Source organism: Hemicordylus capensis, chromosome 5, assembly GCF_027244095.1.
Source record: "Hemicordylus capensis ecotype Gifberg chromosome 5, rHemCap1.1.pri, whole genome shotgun sequence".
NCBI lineage: Eukaryota > Metazoa > Chordata > Lepidosauria > Squamata > Cordylidae > Hemicordylus > Hemicordylus capensis.
In genome coordinates this window covers 214,311,975-214,332,421 of record NC_069661.1, presented here as the reverse complement: position 1 = coordinate 214,332,421, position 20,447 = coordinate 214,311,975, and the positions used below count along the sequence as shown (strand labels likewise).

At 44.7% G+C, this 20,447-nt stretch overlaps 1 protein-coding gene across 7 annotated transcripts in view; it reads right to left on the bottom strand.

Moving 5' to 3' along the window:
• Positions 1-20,447, bottom strand: part of CHADL (chondroadherin like) — a 47,535-nt gene that overhangs the window by 7,651 nt on the left and 19,437 nt on the right. The window contains exons 1-4 of one of the 7 annotated variants that reach the window (XM_053251576.1): positions 19,514-19,595; positions 18,882-18,925; positions 10,083-10,212; positions 5,044-5,211 (exon numbers count right to left, since the gene is read on the bottom strand). In XM_053251576.1, the coding sequence (XP_053107551.1) occupies positions 5,044-5,199 (156 nt within the window). In that variant the 5' untranslated portion in view covers positions 5,200-5,211; positions 10,083-10,212; positions 18,882-18,925; positions 19,514-19,595. Of the gene's footprint in view, positions 1-5,043; positions 5,212-8,294; positions 8,304-8,950; positions 9,032-10,082; positions 10,213-16,051; positions 16,166-16,812; positions 16,924-18,881; positions 18,926-19,513; positions 19,596-20,447 lie in introns of those variants that run through there. The other 6 variants (XM_053251574.1, XM_053251575.1, XM_053251577.1 and 3 more) reach the window with 6 other exon arrangements.

Here is a 20,447-nt window from a genome sequence, read left to right as displayed (position 1 = left end):
CCAAGGATAGTTATTTTCAATAACTTTGTCCCTTGTGTCTGTTTGCTTGTGCCTGTTTGTCTGTTTGCTTGTGCATTTCAAGTCTCTGGCCTACTTCTAAAGGCTGGTGGCAGCAGCAAAAAACTGTTTAGAGGAGTCTGGGAGTGCAGAGACTGGAAAACTAAGGTCTTACATGCCCCAGATCTCCATTCTTTCCATCACACACACTCTAGAGCTCCAGGGAAACATTTCAGCCATTTTAGAGTCTTAGAATAGCTGTTTCTGGCTATTTTAACTTTGGCTTTGCTGAAGAGTATTATGGAGCTGAGAGAACATGATTTATACTTAGAAATGAATGTCAAGTCACTTTAGTGGTCTATGGGAGGAGATCCTGGTCTTGTGGTAGCAAGCACAAATTGCCCCCTTTGCTAAGCAGGGTCCACCCTGGTTTGCAGGTGCAGAGCGACCATTGCGTAAATGGGTTCAAAGAACCTGGGGCACGCCCTAGCCATGGTCCCTATGTCTGACATCAGATGTGGGGATGCAGTTTAGCTTGCAAATGGGGTTGTGCAGCCTTGTTTGCAAGAAAAATCGGCCAGTGCTGCATTTGCAACATGGCCAGAGTGCCTCTTTAAAAGGCAGGGAGAGCTGCTCCCAGCCACTTGCTTGCATGCAGAAGGTTCCAAGTTCCCTCCCTGGCATTTCCAAGATAGGGCTGACTCCTGCCTGCAACCTTGTAGAAGCTGCTGCCAGTCTGGGTGGACAATACTGAGCTTGATGGACCAATGGTCGGACTCGGGATAAGGCAGCTTCTTATGTTCCTAGTTGTAGGAACAGCTATTTCCATTCAGTAGGAAAATGTGTTATCAGCCATCCACCTAGCTCACACAATGTTCTGACACCACTTTTACTAACTGTGATTGGAAGTGATGCTTGATTACATCCATAGAGGCCCAGGTGTACATCTGGACACTGGTCAAGCCCAGAATTCAATCAAGAATGAATGTCACCAAATTAGAACTCAGGGACAGCTGTGAGGAATGTCAAAGTACTGAGATGGAAATTGGTTTATTTTGAACCACTAATGTGGTTCCTAACCTGTAATATTTTAAATTTATGGTTTTGACCTATAAAGGGCAACTGAACTATATAACCAATCTCCTCTCCCTCTAAAGAGTTAACCACAAGTTAACCTTTGTCTTCACTGACAGGCTGGTGACCTACAAAGATTGCCCAATCAGTCCACTAGGTGGTGGGTGGGACCTAGAGAGCTGTTGCTCAGAATTCTGGGAACAAGAAAGGAAGTTCTGTGCTGGAGGAGCAAGGGGACATGTGGCAATGAAGTTTGCTGCAACAGGATGACTGCAGCTCTTGGAAGATAGAGCTTCAGGGGCTTGATTCTCAATAGGTGTTTGGTGAGTTAAAGGAAACTCACCAAAGCCTGGGCTTTGGCTTCAGGAAAATTAATTTAGGGAAAAATTTTAGTCAGACTTTGTGTTAGAAACTTATATTTCTTTGTGTGTGTGCTTTGTATATCCCTGATAAGGTTCTAGTATTGTTTAACTTCAAAGAATTAAAATAAGAAACACTAGCCTATGCTCAACCCACCTAGGATGTTGCAAAAGGCTCTGTGAACATCTAAGCATGCCTAAATGCAACCTAAAATGGAAGCCTAAGAATACCTATTTTTGTGACCTACTAGGTATTTTTAAATCTATCTAAAGCTAAAAGCTTCAGACGGAAGCAGTCTGTAGTAATTGAATAAAACTGGGTTGTGTTTTTTTTTTGTTCTTTTCTTTTTACAAGCCACTCAGTTGGTTTTTAACTCAGGAAAAAAAGAGGGGGGCAGAAAAGGTGATTTCTCTGTTGCAAAAGTGTCCTCAAGCGCTCAGAAGCTATCAGTTTTCTCATCCCATGTAGGCATACATATGGAAGGTGGGTTTTTTAAATTATTATTTGCCCAATATCCAGTTACAGAGGGACCATGAATTAAGACACTGGTCCAGTTTTCTGCAAGCTTTAGGGTGCTTGGTGGCAGCATTTTAAATCTATCAGAAATATAGAAAGGTTTTAGGAGAAGCCTATCCAGGCAGCTCAGCAGGAATGACTAGGCATTTTCTTTCCCTCACGTGAGCTAGCTCTGAGACAAAGGCTTTAATCTGTTACATGAACTAATAGGCCAGTAATTACTCCCATCAAGTTACTGCCTTGGTTAAAGAACACAGCTTTCTACTAGAACTGACAATTATGTTTTGTCTTAAATTCTGGCTAAACCAGGTAAAGACAAAAATGTTTCTTAGATCTTTTAATTTAAACTGGGAATCTGTCTCATTAAGGTTAATAGCTTACCTTACCTTAGTTTAGCTTCTAAATCTGTATTTGCTAACTGCTGAGATAGCTTTAATGATAAATTAATTCTTAACTAAAGATTTAATTAGCTAGTTAATAGATTGTAAGGATTAGATTCATTTTCTTATTTAATCTTAATGTGTTCCTTTCGTCTTTATTTAATTTTAGATTAATAGTGACTCATGGAAACTCTATTTCATCATAACAATCAAGTCTGAAACTATTGCCTCTATCAATGCCTTACTTTTACCATGACTTATAACATGCATGCTTATTAAGCATGCATGCTCAATAAAGTTGTTACTGTTCTAAATTGTTCTGATTTGTAAGTCCAGGCATACTGACATAGTTGATATGCTGCAGAGGATGGCACATACATTTAACTTAGAGCAGAAAATTATTGGCAGCCTTTAGAACTCATGCAATACAGTTCTGCTTGACTATTGCAATATATTATGGCTGGGTCATGTTTCGATTCTATCTGATGCAGGAATACTCTGAAAATTAAATTATTCACAAACTGCAACAATTGCTAACTTTTGCAAAAAATGTCTGCTTTGTTTAGACCGCTTACTTTAGAGCAGGAGCAGGCATTAGGTAGCTCAGAAGCTACTGATCCCTGACCCCACCCCGCTGTCTGCTTCCCAGACAGCAGACGTTTACTGCGGGTTTACTGCGAGGCAGGGGCGTAACTACCATTAGGCAAGGGGAGGCAGTCGTCTTGGGGGCCCCCAGCCTCGAGGGCCCCCCCAGAAACACATCACATGACTCCCCACCCGCCCATGTTGCACCCCCTATGAATTATGTTGAGTCTCTTGGAGATTGTTGAGTCTCTTGGAGCAGAGAGTAAAAAAACTAGATTCAATGTGAACTAGATATTCACCTTATTCATAATGGGGATGTGAGTGCACGATATATTGTGAAGTGTGTGTGTGTGTGTGTGTGTGTATATCAGCGAGGGGCCCATTTTAAAATCTTGTCTCTGGGTCACCTCCAACCTTTCTACGCCCCTGCTGCGAGGCTTTACTGCAAACCTGAAGTTGTCCCCAAAACCAATACCAAAAGTTGATTTTTTTTTTTTTACCCTGGATATAAATCGGGCTACATGTAGTGAAAAACCCGAGTTGTGTGTGAAGTGCTTGGCTCCCTGATAGCTCACAGAGACTTCAGGATAAATCTGCCTGATATGTGAACACACACTTTCCATTCTGGAGGAGATGCAAACTAAACGGCTTTAAAAGCCCTGTATGAAAAACTCCTTGTCCAAAGGAGTTCTTTAGGTAGGCATTTGGGCTTTTTTCTTCCCCTCTCCTGACCAGCCAAAAGTGCAAATCTGATTGGCTACCTGAGTAGGGGCATAGCCATGCAGTGGTAGCACCAGAAAAAAAGTAGGGGCAAGCGTTAGATTTTTGAAACAGAAATAATGGTGTTTTTCACATTAGCATTAACACTTTTATCCTGAAAACATTTTCACTGAAATAACTCCTGTTGAATTCATAAAGTGTGGGGGGAGTGGGGGGCACAAACTACTTGTCTGGGGGGATGCTTGCCCACCCATGCACCCCCCTCTGGAGCCGCCCCTGTAGCCACCCCAATTTAACTCTTTCTCTCTTTGAGAGATCCAGGTTGCTTTTAGCTATTCCCCCACCCATAAATTTCTCTCCAGTTTCTGCTCCCAGAAAGCAGCCTCTTTTGCTACCCTCCTGTCCTGCAACAAATTTCTCCAGGAATTCAGGGGTCATAATGTTAAAATCCCTTATTCCGCTGATGTAAATTTTTGTATGAGTTGCCATTCTGTGACTGGCTTTGCCTCCCTATGCCACCATTTTAAGACTGACTGACTGAAACTGTGTCTCCTCCAAGCTGGTACTTCGTGCTGGTAGTTCCCAAGGCTCTGGCAAAAATAAATAAATAAAAAGTAGTTCTGGAAGCTTTAAAACTGCCCACCCCAGCTTAGAGGAAATCCTTGTTTTACCCAAGTCTGACGGACAGAGAGATCTTTTCTGCCTCCCTGGAGCTCTTACAGAAACCAGAGCCATTTCCATGTTAAGCAATGGCAACCCTGAGGGGCAAAAGCACTGTAGCATGATGGGAAGAACGAAAGCGAATTCATTGGTGCTTCCTAGAAGTAGGCTAACTACCCTTCTCTTAGGTAAAAGTAAAGTGTGCTGTCAAGTCGGTGTCAACTCCTGGCGACAACAGAGCCCTGTGCTTGTCTTTGGGAGAATACAGGAGAGGTTTACCATTGCCTTCTCCCTCACAGTATGGGAAGAGAGCTGGTCTTGTGGTAGCAAGCTTGACTTGTCCCCTTAAGCTAAGCAGGATCCGCCCTGGTTGCAGACGAAAGGGAGACGAAGTGTGAGCACTGTAAGATATTCCCCTTAGGGGATGGAGCCGCTCTGGGAAGAGCATCTAGGCTCCAAGTTCCTTCCCTGGCATCTCCAAGATAGGGCTTAGAGAGATTCCTGCCTGCAACCGCTGCCAGTCTGAGTAGATAATACTGAGCGAGATGGCCCTATGGTCTGACTCAGTATATGGCAGCTTCCCATGTTCCTATGAGAGGATGCTGCTGCCCGATATAGGCATTTCCCATAGTCTGGGAAACATACCAGTGGGGATTTGAACCGGCAACCTCTGGCTTGCTAGTCGAGTCATTTCCCAGCTGCACCATTAGGTGACTTGCCTCAATGCTTTCAGTGTTTCCCACAGACTGACCTGAGGGATGTTAAGGGGCACCTCAGTCAGGTTCTTCTTAGAGCACATGACTTGATACTTGATGCTATCACAGATGCAGATTCGTGGACAGCGTTCAGCAACCAGCCTCCCAGTGAACAGAGCTGACATCAGGAGAAGGCCTCCAAAGGCCCACATCCTGTGAAATGGCTGAGCAGGGAAGATAAACAGAAAATAGGTCACTACACAATATTAATATTTCTGCGGTTTCTTGCATGCCTTTGCTGGGGTTAGAGTATGTAAAGGGAGGGAACCACAGTGGGTTTTAATCATTACAACTTTTTTTTATTGTGATCAACAACAAACACTGAACAGCTGCTTAGGAAGCATCATGAAAAAGGAAAGTGTAAGAAATAGAAAACAGACAGAGATTAGATAACAGACATGGCTCTTCCCAGCATCTGACCAGGCTGCCAGGGATGGTCTGTTTTAGCCATTCTTTTATGGAGACTCCTCAGATACAGCATTTTAATACATCCAGTTTTTACTGCTTTAGATTTATAAAGCAAAAAAGGGAAAAATCAGCAGTGAACATTAAAGCCCCCTCCCCCGTCTCCCCATGATAGGTTGCTGCTCTTTTAATACTTTTAATACTTTGTACCCCACTTTTCTTTACCAATGACAAATTCAAAACAACTTAAAATTGATTCTAAGGCTGCTCAGTATCAATTCTGCATGTAATTGAAGTCAGCAAATTGCAGCCTGGATAGGACTGTAAAACCAAATCTTCCTTCCTTCCTTCCTTCCTTCCTTCCTTCCTTCCTTCCTTCCTTCCTTCCTTCCTTCCTTCCTTCCTTCCAATAAATTGCTAATGGATCTCTTTTTAAATACATGTCCAGTCCTTGTTACTTTACCCCCTTCACCAAGAGTGTGTTAGGCATCTTTATGAAGGCACACAGGCAGGGAGACATAAAGATCTCTGGACAACATGGGGTTCCCAAACCTGTATTTTCCTTGTAATGTTAATGGAGGGGCAGGCATCTGCAGAAGACCATCATCTGGGTGCTTTTCAGACAGTAACTTAAAATTGCTTCATTACTTATAGGCTTTGTGTGCATTCATACAATCTAGGTTTTGACACCATCTTGCATATGGGAACAGCAAGGTGCCATTCCCACAGCCGCAGTCTGTATTCGGATCTTATATTGACGTTTCAAGTTTAAAGCATTGTATATGCTTGAGAAAATGGTAGCTGACTTTCTTAGTTTTGAGAATTAGGGGCGTAGCTTCCATTGGACAAGGGGGGACAATTGCACCTGGGCCCACAGGGTTTGAGCATGGGCGTAGGGTCCATTGGACAAGGGTACCCTATATCTGGGGGGGAAGAGAATAAGCGCACTGGGGCTGGGCTTCCTTTCCCCTCCCTCCCCCTGCACTTCCTCCTCCCAGGCATTGGACCACCCCTTGCTGCCCTCAATGCTCCTGGTGCTGGGCTGGGCTTCTTTTCTCCTCCCTCCTCCCATGCTTACTCCTCCCAGGCAGCAGACCGCCCCTTGCCACTCCTGGCCACCACAGCCATGCTGCTCGGCCACGATCCACTGCCATCGCCCCCAGCAGAGGACGGTGACCCCCGGTGGCCCTGCACCCAGCCTAGCTCCACGCTGTTGAGCCAGCGCTGCTGCTGGCCACCCTTCCGCTGTGCACAGAAGGTGAGCCAGCGGAGGAGGAGGGGAAGGCTTGCGGGAGGAGGGTTAGGTTGCCCTACCCCTTGCATCTGACATCAGATTCAGGGGGTGTGGCTTGGGCACCAGGGCACACCTGCACTTTGTGTGTGCGCCGGAGGCCCCATAGCTAAAATTTGTCCCCTGGCCACCAGGAACCTCGCTACGCCCCTGTATGAGAACAGTTTGCAGGCTGGCTCTGTTTTTCCCAATGTGCCATGTGGAGAGACTTATCAGTGGATATCTTAAGCTCTGCCTCTCAGCTTTTGAAATAAACTTTTTAAAAATCCCAAAGTATTTCTCCCACTGTTCTTGTACGACGCAACCAGCCTCTGCAATCGGCTTTAAACCCACCCACCCCACCAGATGCTGCTCTTGCACAATGGTACCAGCAGTACCTCCTTTGGTTGCAATCAGCCAATTATTATTATATTTTTGCAAGAGCTCGATGCTCTTGTGCAAATTCACCAGGCGGGGTGAGGGGGGAAAGCCATTGTGTCACCCACACCCTCCTCCTCTTCTCTCTCTCACAGAGAAGCACCCTGGGTGTGGGCCCAGGAGCAGGCAGTTGCTTCCTCTCCTCCTCCTTTCTTGTGAAGGAGGAGGAGAGGAAACAACTGCCTGCCCCTGGACCCGCTCCCAGGGCGCTTCCCTGAGAGAGAGAGAGAGAGAGAGAGAGAGAGAGAGAGAGAGAGAGAGGAAGAGAAGAAGAGGAGGAGGGGGTGGGTGACATGATGGCTTTCTCCTCAAAGCCTCGGCGTGGGAGGAAGTGGTGTAAATCAGATGGCTAACCCTAACCGGCTAACGTGACATCCTTTGAAGCTGGTTAGGGTTAGCTGTCTGATTTCACACCACATCCTCCCGTGTTCAAGCTCATAGTCTGGAAAGCACCCTGCTGCTTAACTTTTCCTGTCTGCTCATTAAGCTCCACAGCATGCCCTTCCAGCCATTCTCCAACAGTTTTTTCCTCAGTCATGACCCACAAATCAAAATAAGTCCAGCAGACGGGGAGGACCTGTGGAAGCAAGTGATGGGGAAATGGTGGTGGTGGTGGTGGGGAGAAGCATTAAGCAACTCTGTTCTGCCTGCTGATTCTCTCCTACAGATCCCCACAGGGGCCTAGCAAGCTTGGAGTGGGCCCTGGGACAAGAGGTGCAGATGGGCCTCTGCTCGCCCCACACCCGCCACCTTCCTCAGCAAGGTGCAACTTAGAGGGAGAGCAAAACACATCTTGTCATCCAGTCAGTGCCCCTCATTTAGGACCCCAGGCCAGGGACATTTGTCTCCCCCCCACCCCTTGTACAACTGCAGCTATACCCCTGCTTGTGCACACACATACCCTTGGCTCGGAAACATTTTAAATATGTATACCTACTACAATCACCTCATGTATTCATGCAACATCAACACTTCTTTTTTTATTCATCTGTGCACTCTCACCCTCACTCACACACACCAGTCAACATTTTCCACGAGAAACTGAGTCCCAGATTTCACCCCGGAATGTAGGGGTAAACAGAACCCAGGAATATCTGGGGGGAAGAGCAGAGAAAAGGAGTATTATGGTTTTACCCTGTTCTTGTTAATGAGGGCAGGATTCAAAAAGGAACCCTAAGTTCCTTTAACTGAATCCCCCCCCCCATATCTTCAGTCTCAATTTCAGGAGGGCGTATCAGACAGCATCTCTCCCTCCTCCTCTCTTCGTGACTGGCTGGTTTACATTCAGTGACATTTCCCTCTGTGTTCAGTCTGCCAATCAGGCTGAGGGACTGAACCTGAGCACTAACAGTGAGGTTACGATCTCTTTAAGAAGGCTGGACTTGGAAGATTATTGCCAAGTCACTCAGCAACCCTGCAGTTAGGGCTGAACTGTCAAACAGTGCAGGCCTAGTATTTCTCCCTAAGTATGACATGGACTCTTTAACCATGTAAATAGTTAAAGTTTTGTTGTTTATTTCATAACTGAGAAACTGGAAGTTAGTCATACCAGAATATCACACTAGCCAGTCAGTCAGAAGGAGAGGAGGAGGAGGAGGGAGGGATTCTGCTTAACCTCCCCTTTTTGGCAAGGACTTGTCTCACTTGAAGCCAAGAGGAGTCCTCAGATCAAGAGCCAACACAGTCCTACCCAGCTCCTCTCTCTCACACACAATCATTCCCCCTCCTCCTACCTTGTTGTTTGCTCACACACAAATGGAAACTGGGAGAGCATACAGCTCCCAACCTACCCAGTTTTCTATTGTGTGAACTACCTTTCTGTCTTTTTAGATTAGGCCAAGCCTTCCAGTCTGCTTCCCAGCCCAGGCAGGCGGGGAAGAGTAAAGAGTGTGCTATTGCTCAGCCAGTGGGGCCCCCTCCTTCAGAACCTTGTTACATATAGCTACACCCCTGCTCTGAATTACAGTCTCAAACTCATCCATGCAGGGCCATTTTTATTTTTATTTTGCAACACTTCTGTTTCATGTGTATTTCCAATGCAAACACAATTACCTTAACTAATCTAATACTGGACCACTCACTCTGCCTTCATTATGACTCTAATTTCCAGAATAGTCACTGCATCATTATAACTTAGTCATAGAACTCCTAAGGTCTTAAGGTACAGCTCTCTCTCTCTCTCTCTCTCTCTCTCTCTGTGCAATATAAACTTAATTATATCTTAGAGCAATCAGTTGAATTTTACCATGACTCTCCCTCAATGAAACCTACTCTCTGCCACCAATATCTGAAATGGTGCCCATGGAGTTGATCATTATTTCTAATTTGTTGTTATTGTGAATGTTTGTAAAGCTTTTCAACAACAACAAAAGTTCTCAAAGCAGTTAATCAAGTTTAATTAAAATAACCAAATTCTGATAATGCAACTTTACTCTGCTGCTTTAAGATCACTGCATCCTGCCTGCAGTTAATTCTTCTTCCCCACAGTTGGTGTGCTGAAAACCTTTTTGACATTTTAAAAAAAGACAGACTTTAGACTCCTGTTCTTAGAAGCAAAGCAAACCTAAAATGTACCTTAGACAGGCCTCTCAGTAGACCAGCAGCAGCTTGGGAGAGAGAGAAGGAAATGGAAGAGGTGGGGGTGGGGAAAACCAGAATCACAGATCAGCAGGAAATTTGGATAAAATTAAACATGGAGAAAGACAGCTTTAAAGATCTGGATGTAATTGGAATTGGGCACAGAAGAAAGATTAAAATCTGTCATGAGTGGAATGATATAACTTATTTATAGAGCACCCCGTTAACCCTCTTCCACCAACTGGTGCTCAGGGCATTTTACATAAAACAAAATGTAACTGGTGCACAAGGTATTTAAATAATTATTTCAGTCCAAGAGGTTAATGAATTTGCTTTCTTCTTTACCTGTCTTCTTTCCACACGACCTCCTGTGTAATCTGCCCAGGCTGCAGTTTCTTAGATATTTTCTGTGCCTTTTAACTTCTCTCTCGGGCCATGAGGCCTCCCTCTCACCGTGGTGCTCTATATTTTCACTCTATAAAGTGAGAACGTTTACACACACACATCACATCACCACCACCATCATCATTAAAATAACCACATCGCAATAGTCACAGTGAGATTATTGAATAATAGCTGCCTTGGGAACTTGTGTTAAAATTTTAAAAAAACAACCAACAGTATAGAATTACCTAAAATAAATGGATGAATGCCCAAGATTTTATTTTAAAGATGATTTGCTAAGGGTTGCCTTGTTGTTTAAAAATAAGTATTTCTTATTAATAGTTGTCAGAAAACTTGGTCAATAAAAATACATTCCTTACTGGTAATAAAGAGAATTATATATTTTAGTAACTAAAACTGTATATCAGGAGTGTCATTGATATGAATGACATTATTATTATTATTATTATTATTATTATTATTACATTTATATCCTGCGCTTCCTCCAAGGAGCCCAGAGCAGTGTACTACAAACTTGAGTTTCACCTCACAGCAACCCTTTGAAGTAGGCTAGGCTGAGAGAGAAGTGACTGGCCCAGAGTCACCCAGCTAGTCTCATGGCTGAATGGGGATTTGAACTCGGGTCTCCCCGGTCCTAGTCCAGCACTCTAACAACTACACCATGCTGGCTCTCTTCCTTTTCAAGGAAGGGTCTGAACTAGACTTGTAAAATAACATTTTCCAATGCATTTAATAGAATGGGTAGAATAATTCTCCAAAATATTCTCTCCTATTCTAAATAATGCAGGAGAATATTCTTTTCCAAGACAAATTGCGACAGGGGGTGAGGGGAAATGGGGGAGGAGCAGTTAAGGGCAGGGGCGTAACTACCATTAGGCAAGGGGAGGTGGCTGCCTGGGGGCCCCCACGCCTCGAGGGGCCCCCCAGAGGCAAGTCACATGTGAAGTGAGTATGTGTGTATCAGCGAGGGGCCCATTTAAAAATTTTGTCTCTGGGCCCACTCCAGCCTCATTACACCTCTGGTTAAGGGGGCAGTTCCAGAGCCTGGGCTGGTCTCACAGACATTTGTGTTAAAGGAGAACAGTATGGTGTTTCCCAGATGGCGATTCACTCCTGCTTAACTACGTTTAGCATTGGGGAGAGTTCAAATGAGGGAGGATTTACAGCACAATCAATACAATAACTGCAGTGTGTTGTTCATACAGGCAGCAGTATTATTTGACTTTTTAAATGACAATTGGCCATTGATGCATAATATAAGCATATTTAAAAAGTTGAACTTTGGAAGAGTGTTGAAAATGGTAGTATGGAATACTCTTTTTTTTTTTCTTTTTTCTTTTTTGAGACACCTATGTGATGAAGTGTGAGATGGAAATGTGGCTATGTGTCTGGGAGAATGACTTCGGGGAGTGTCAGCTCCACCTGCCACCCCTCTCAATTTCACCCCTGGGCAGACTTGCTTCCTGCACCCTGCAATCTACCTCTGGTCCGAAACACCATCTAATACCAGCATGGTGTAGTGGTTAGAGTGCTGGACTAGAACCGGGGAGACCCGAGTTCAAATCCCCATTCAGCCATGAGACTAGCTGGGTGACTCTGGGCCAGTTGCTTCTCTCTCAGCCTAACCTACTTCACAGGGTTGTTGTGAGGAGAAACTCAAGTATGTAGTACGCCGCTCTGGGCTCCTTGGAGGAAGAGCAGAATATAAATGTAATAATAATAATAATAATAATACGGACTTTTAAAAACAAATCCCAGTGTTCTAGCGCTCTAACAGCAGTACACTAGGTAGACAGGACCTTCCCAAGACTCAGGGGTGCCCCAAGCGAAGCCCGTCACATTGAGGAACAGGGAGCATCATGCCCATGCCCCCCTTGCTGTCTCCACTCACTGCTTTTGTGGCGGCAAGAAGGGCGGGCGAGCAGGCAGGTGTCCCTCATCACTCACCTGCCCTCCTCACCATTGCCAAGTGGCGGGTAGAGGCAGCGACAAGGAGGGCAGGCACGTGGTCTCCATCACCCGCCCCACCCTCCTGCCTGCTGTGGCTAATAGGGTGCCCAGGTGGGTGACAGCCAATGGGGGTTGCCTGTTGCTGCCCTTACTAACTTTGCTCCTTAAGCAAAGAACACTTTGCTTAGCCGCCTTTTAATGGGAAGCCACCTTTAATGGGAACAACCTTCCTGTTGTTCTAATGTCAGGGCTGGTCTTTCCATTGGGAAAGCTGGTCTAGGGTTGGGGAAGCTGGTCTTGTGGTAGCAAGCATGACTTGTCCCTCTAGCTAAGCAGGGTCCACTCTGGTTGCATTTGAATGGGAGACCACATGTGAGCACTGTAAGATATTCCCCTCCGGGGATGGAGCCGGTCTGGGAAGAGCAGAAAGTTCCAAGTTCCCTCCCTGGCTTCTCCAAGTTAGATAGGGCTGAGAGAGATTCCTGTCTGCAACCTTGGAGAAGCTGCTGCCAGTCTGCATAGACATTGCTTAGCTAGATAGACCAATGGTCTGGCTCAGTATACAGCAGCTTCCTATATTCCTATGAAAGCTGGCTAAGGAAAGTGTTCTTTGCTTAAGGAGCAAAGCTGGTAAGGGCAGCAACTGATGCCTCTCACTGCCTGTAATATCCAAAGCAGCAGGGGTGTAGCTAGAGGAGAGGGGGCCAGTGTTCACCTCTCTCCCCAGTGGCTCCACAGAGTGAGGGAGATAATGGAGGAGTGGAGCTGGGGGCCCTCAGGAGCTGCCCCCCTCGGGTTCTTTGAACCTATCTGCTCATTTATAGCTACATCCCTGCATATCAGGTTTCATGCTCTATAGTGGGGAAGATTATATGCTTGGTACACAGAAAAGCAGAGTTGGGGGTAGAATTTATGGTTCTCCTTTATACACACACACACACACACACACACCCCTCTCTCCATGGTGTTCTTGTGAAAGAACACCAGTACATCAGAGAAACCCAGCAACCTTTCCTTTCATAAAGGGATAAATAAATAATAACAGTACAGTGGTGTCTGGGGAGGGGCCCTGTATGGTGCCCTGCTATCCTATGAGATATTGTATTCAGTGAGGTGGCAATATGGTTCTTCACCTTGTTCTTGTACAAGAACACCAGTACAAGAGAGAAAGAAATAACAGTTCCCTGGTGTCTAGGGAGTGGGCATGCATGGTGCCTTGCTATCCCATGAGATATTATTTTCAGTGAGGTAGTGATGTGGTAGATCTTACCACTGCTCTGGTGTACTAGTGTTCTTACATAAGAAAACCATCGGAAAATTATGTGTTTAAATTTTTTTCCAGGTGGCTGTAAGAACGAAAAACTCTTCAACTCCAGTGGGAAACTTTCCATACCCAGCAGGGGCGTATCTAGGGTGGGGAAGGCAGGGCACATGCCTCGGGCGCCACCTAAAGGGGGGCACCATTTTGTAAAATTATTTTTTTTAAAAAAATGGCTGCCGAAAATAAAATGGCCACCGTGCATGCTCAAATGGCCTCTGTGAGGCCCTAGGTCATGCCAGGCCTTGCAGAGGCCATTTAAACATGCGCGGTGGCCATTTTGTTTTCAGTGGCCTTTTAAAAAAAAGATTATTTTAAAAAATGGCCACCGCAAATGCTCAAATGGAAGGCCCTAGAGGCCAGTGGGGGGAGGGGGAACCTTTGCACCCCCCCAGACTTTAGGAAGCCCCCCCAAAGGGGCTACAGGTTTAAAAAAATTAAAAAATTAATATAATATGACACTGTACACATATTCAGATTGTCACTATGTACAGAGAATCAGGGCTTGTGAATACTGAGCTGAAGCTTTTGAGCTAGGATTGTATTCATTTGCTCTTACTTTGCTTCTTGTAACAAGTGAGTTAAATGTGATGTCTTGCTATTATGACTATTAATGGTGAGTTTGTCTTTGAATCAGTGTTAAATCCTTAATATTAAGGCCCACTGGGAGTTTCTTGCTCTCTTTCTCTCATTTTAACTGTCTTTCTGAAATACTAGAATATATTCCAAGCAGTGACACAGTTTACTTTGCATATCTTTTAATTATTTACAGAGTATCTGGGAAAAGTCAAATTCTCCATTGATTTTTAAAACTTATGTAATAGTGATGCTACAGTGCATAATAGAGAATTAGACAGGCACTTCTAGTTTTCCAAGTACACCTCCACATAGTATTTGGGTATTTCATGAGCCCCAGCATACTGAAATTTGTAGTTTCCCAGCATTTTTTGGTCTGGCTATGTCCACTGCTAAATAGTTTTTGAAATATTAAAAGATTAACAAGCCTGACTTGTATTTTTCAGCTGATATTATGGTAAAGTTATCTGAAAGATGGGTGTCAGATGCTTCGACAGGGGGCGCAATTTCAGTGCTTGCCCTAGGTGCTATTTTTCCTAGATACGCCTCTGATACCCAGCCCCTATCCACAGACCCCAGTGAGGCCACAAAAGGTGGTTTGGAGTTAGTGCTTTCCATTATAGTAGCTGGAGCTTCCCATTTATCTAGTGTGCAGGTTTTTTTCTACAAGATTTTTTTGCTGGATTTTTTTTTTAAAGAGAGATAGAAAATTACATCTGCGGGGGCAGGGAGGTCCGCAGGCAACAGGCATGCGTGCACACACAGACCTTCTCCACTACCTGGGCACAGATTAATGGACCAGTCAGAAGCATGAGGTGGGGCCCTCCTCCTCTACAACTCTATTGGCCAGAAATGGGCAGGATGGATAAGGGGAAGCCTGCTGTGTGAACAAACTGAAGGAAGCAATACATTAATGAACCATAATTAAAGGCAGCAATGTGTGTGGCCTGTGCTGACTCCAATTTATGCTTGACTTACTTTTGTTCTAACGCACCACATTAATTCTTATAATATGGACTACAGGGTGAATGGAGCCAGTAGCAGTACAATCAACTACCACTGAACCTGGATTTATTTATTTTGCATGAGGGTTTGCTTTTGGAAGGTGGCGATGGCTATCAGCCCCATAGCATCAAACCCCAGCAGACATTCGATGACGGGGCTGAAGTTGACCTTGGCTCAGATTGTCTGTTACAACTTGGAGGCTCTTCTGTTTGGAACCTTCCCCCCACTATCTGAGAGCACTAGAAGATGAAAGCAACCTCTTTTGCACATATAAGCAGGCAGGAGCATCCCTCAACTGGAACACTTGCATTTATTTGCACCCTGCTCTTCCTCCAAAGGGTCTGACAGGATTAAGGCAATTTACATCTGGTTCCCAGTCAGCTGGCTCCTCTAAACTGCAACAGAACTGCATCAAGACCATTATTGGGGCTAGTTCCCCCTGTTGATGGAGTTCCAGTGCATCAAACTTTTGCACCGACTATCCTAATGATCACTAGGGACACCTGGAGTCGAGACAGTTAGTGAGGGTTTCTTTACCTGTCCCTGCTTGCCTCTGCTCTATGACCCCTGATTTGACTCCTCAGGTACTTCCTGTAGTGAGTCAGTCCTCGGCTCTTCCTTTCCTCCTAGAGAGAGGATAGAAACATCTTTCTCCCTCCCTACCTATTCATTAAGTAGCTGATAGATAGGATAGGTCTTTTCTTCCTATCTGAAATGTACTTCACCAATAAATCAATTCAGTTTAGACGCTACAACAATCTCCATGTGTGTCCATTAAATAGCTGCAACAACTCAACCCTGCACTCTGTAACTGGAGTGGTAGTTTCCTTGGACTTTGCTAAATAATCACAAACCCCAACACACCCCGCACACCTCATAAACATCTACACAGCCTCTTCATTGTCTCCCCAACCCAATGCCTGGGGGACATTTAGTGGTTGTTTTGTGCTCTTTTTTCCCCAGGAAGGAAGTAAGCAAGCAAGCTTATTTTTGTGTTGCCAGGTACAATATAAATGCTACAACCCTTACATTCAGCGTGTTCCAAGGCCAGGGGACTTACCTGGCTCCTTCTGCCACTTCTGCAGCTGGGATTATCTGTCCAAGAAGGACTCCACTTTGTTCTGAGCACAGAGATAGTAACATGTCCCCCGAAACCCTGGGAATTAATTTGAACAAGGGCTCATTGCTCTTGACACTTAGCAGCTGTTGTAATGTCTCATCTCTGTACCTGCATCTCCTGGGTCATGCATTTGCTGTGACTGGTTTGTCTGTCTGTGCAGCTCAGCTGGCTGGACACAAAGATAATCCCAAATCTCCATCAAATGTTAGCCCCTGGTGGCGCAGTGGTAAAACTGCCGCCCTGTAACCAGAAGGTTACAAGTTCAATCCTGACCAGGGGCTCAAGGTTGACTCAGCCTTCCATCCTTCCGAGGTCGGTAAAATGAGTACCCAGAAATGTTGGGGGCAATATGCTAAATCATTGTAAACCGCTTAGAGAGCTCCGGCTATAAAGCGGTATATAAATGTAAGTGCTATAGCTATTAAACAAATAAAGACTCCAGTGCAAAAGGCTGATTAACCCCTCATTCGGCCAAGTTGGCCTGAGGCTTAGTAACCAATTTTACAACTTAAACCATCCAACTACCAGCTTCTACTACTTCTGCGATATTAACAAACACTCAGTATTGAATGAGGCATCTTGGCTGGTACAACCTGAACATGTCCCAACAAAAGGCTCTTAATCCTCAGCAGCAACTGAGTGGCTCCCCTCTGAATAGATCAGTATCACTTACTCCTTTCCCAAAGTTCCCAACAACTTACCTAATTCCTTCTTTCGCCAGGGTAAGGCTATGGAAAGCAAAGTAAAACTGGAAACAGCAAAGGGGAAAAAATGGCATGAAAAGCCTTCATCTAAAAATGAGCAGAACCTTGTGTATTTTCCTGGAATGTGCATGTGTGGTGAAAAGAGTGCTGAATGAACAGTTGTTCAGTCTTCTCAGTGGTGTTTACTCTCATATGTATGCGGGGGGTGGGGGGAGAGAGAGAGAGAGAGAGAGTGAGTGCACTAGGGATAGGGAAAGTAGCAGCAAAGGGAAGAATTGAAAGTAACTTTAATCTGTCCTCTGCCACTTAGGAACTGGGAGATAGCAGGAGGTTGTGAGTGTTTTGGACACATCATTGCTATTGAAAATAAGCATGCAGGGCAATTATTTATCATAATTAATTAATTGATTGATAGAACTGATTGATTGATTCGATTTCTATACTGCCCTTCCAAAAATGGCTCAGGGCAGTTTACACAGGAAAAAATAAATAAATACGATGGATCCCTGTCCCCAAAGGGCTCACATTCTAAAAAGAAACATAGGACACACACCAGCAACAGTCACTGGAGGTACTGTGCTGGGGGTGGATAGGGGCAGTTACTCTCCCCCTGCTAAATAAAGAGAATCACCATGTTAAAAGGTGCCTCCTTGCCGAGTTAGCAGGGAATTCAAAAACACATCCACCAGATTCTGGGTAACTTTCCAGAGCTATTGGGACATGCTTTTAACTTGCTACACAACGTTCACATGGAAATCTGTGTAGGAATTCATGTGAAATCTGCATGTTGCTTATAGGGTTTTGGTACTGGAAGGGATCTTGGAAGTCTTCTAGTCCCCTGCTCACTGTAGGAATCTGCCACAGCATCCTTGACAGACGTCTGACCAGCCTCTGTTTGAAAACTTCTAGTAGAAGAAAGCCCACCACTGCACAAAGCAGGCTGTTTCACTGTAGAACAGTAGGGGAGAGGTGGGGTAAAAATAACTAGCAGGATGCTTTTGAGTGATCTTAATGGTGGGTGGGTGTTATTTTTGTTATCAATACAGGTACAGCAAGGTAGTCTCATAGAGGGAAGATCACAGTTTCCTTTAGGAAAGTGGCTGAACTGTTGTCTGTGTGGGGTCTGAGTTATTGGTGTACATATACTAGAATAACATTTCTCAGATTGACGATTGGTAGTTTTTGGTGTACCATGCTGCAAGTTTGTTTGGCAGCATAAGGAGAATATACTTTCTGGATCAGTCTTGCTTCAACTGGTAGGCCAACAGTTTGCTAGGTTTCTTCCCAGATTCCAAGTCTTGCTAGGCAAAAGTAAACTCAGCTTTCAGATGCATCATTTGTTGAGCTTATTGTTTTTCCTGGTCAGGGCCTGATATTATTGTGGGAGTGGGGGGATAGTTACGAGGCAAAGAGCGTAAGATAGACACAATTTGTTCTTTCACAGCCTGCATTGCATGTTTTCATAGGCAGTAATACTGGCACAGTGGGGAAATGACTTGATTAGCAAGCCAGAGGTTGCCAGCCAGTTCAAATCCCCACTGGTATATTTCCCAGACTATGGGAAACACCTTTGTCGGGCAGCAGCGATATAGGAAGATGCTGAAAGGCATCATCTCATACTGCGCAGGAAGAAGCAATGGTAAACCCCTTCTGTATTCTACCAAAGACAACCACATGGATCTATGGTCGCAGGAGTCGAAATTGACTTGATGGCACACACTTGAGCTTACCTTTAATACTGCCCTTAATGAAAGTTTTGCTTGCCTCCGATAGGGAGCTTGGGATAACCATTACTTCATTTATTTTAAAATATCCAATGTGCAGTCAGTAATTTGTTTCTGGTGTATATTTCCCCACAGTGTGTCTGTCTGAGTAAGGAATGGTGCATTGGGAGGCTGGAATTTTCCACCAAGTTTGGGAAGCTCTCCTTCCTGTGCAAAATGGAGAGGAGTGGGAGTGAAGGCAAAATGGACTGATTACTGTAGGGTTGAGAGATTTCCCCAGTTGTGAATGCCTGATATTATGGAAAACTCTTGGTAGGGCAGAAAGTAATAGAAAGAACTAACCTGAAGAGCATTCCATCTACCAGAAAACTCAGCTCCAGAGTGTCCTTTAAAAAAAATACAAAAACCAATTTTGTCGATAAGCTAGAGGAAGGGAGAAGACACACACAAATAAGAACATAAGAAGAGCCTAGCTGGATCAGGCCCAAGGTCTATCTAGTCCAGCATCCTGTTTCCCACAGTGGCCCTCCAGATGCCTCTTGGAAGCCCACAAGTGGGAGATGGGCATGCCCCCTCTCCTGCTGTTGCACTTCTGCAACTGATACTCAGAGGCATCCCATCTCTGAACCTGGAAGTAGCCTATAGCCATCTATACTAATAGCAATGGATAGACCTGATCTCCATGAATTTGTCTAAACCACTTTTAAAGTCATCTAAGTGATGGCCATCAACTACATTCCATTGCACAGAATTCCATAGATTATGTGCTGTGTGAAAAAGTACCTCCTTTCATTGGTCCTAAATTTCCTGTCAATCAGTTTAATGAGATGACCCCTGGTTCTAGCATTGTGAGAGAGGGAGAAAAACTTATATCTACTTTCTTCATACCATACATGGTTTTATAAACTTCTATCTTGTCCCCCTTTAGTCATCTTTTTTCCTAAACTAAAGAGACCCAGATGTTGTAGCCTTACCTCATAAGAAAAGTGCTGTAGGCCCCTGACCATCCTGGATGTCCTCTTCTGCACCTTTCCCAGTTCTACAATATCCTTTTAGAGATATGGTGACCAGAGCTCTACATAGTACCTCAAATGTGGACACACTATAGATTTGTATGATGGCATTATAATATTAGCAGTATTATTTTTAACTCTCTTCCTAATTATCCCTAGCATGGAATGGAACTTTCCTTCACTGTACCCTTCCTGTTGGAGTGAAATGGGAAACATGTGGCAAGAACTGCTCATTCTCTCATTAACACTGGATTCTTTGTGAGAGGTTTGCATTTCGGCAAACTGTCGCTCTTCAGTTTACAACAATTTTCAATAAAACAACAAGGAAGTTCATATGGTTTGATCATACCATGTGCTACTTTCAAACTGTCAGATGTGCCATCCTGTATTTACACAGCCTCCTCTTTATGAAAATGGAGAAGTTGTTGCTCTACAACTGATTTATGGGCAAAACCATACATAAAATAGGCTTAGATTCAGGGGCGTAGCTAAGGGAGAGGGGGCTCATGTTTGCCCCTCTCCCCAGCATCCTCTCGGAGTGAGGGAGATAATGAAGAAAATAGGGAGAGGTGGAGTTGGGGGCCCTTAGGAGCTGGGGGACCTGGGTTCTTTGAACCCATCCGCTCAGTTTAGAGCTACACCTCTGCTTAGGTCTGCTGTTCTGGATGGGGTTACACTCCCCTGGAAAGAGCAGGTACCAGGGGCATAGTTAGGGGAGAGGGGGCCCGTGTTCACCCCTCCCACACCTCAACCATCCAGAGATGTGAGTTTTCGGAGGTATAGAAATGTCTTTATTAATAATAATAATAATAATAATAATAATAATAATAAATAATAGGGAAGGGTGGAGCTGGAGGCCCTCAGAAGTTGGGAGGCCCAGGTTCTTTGAACCCGT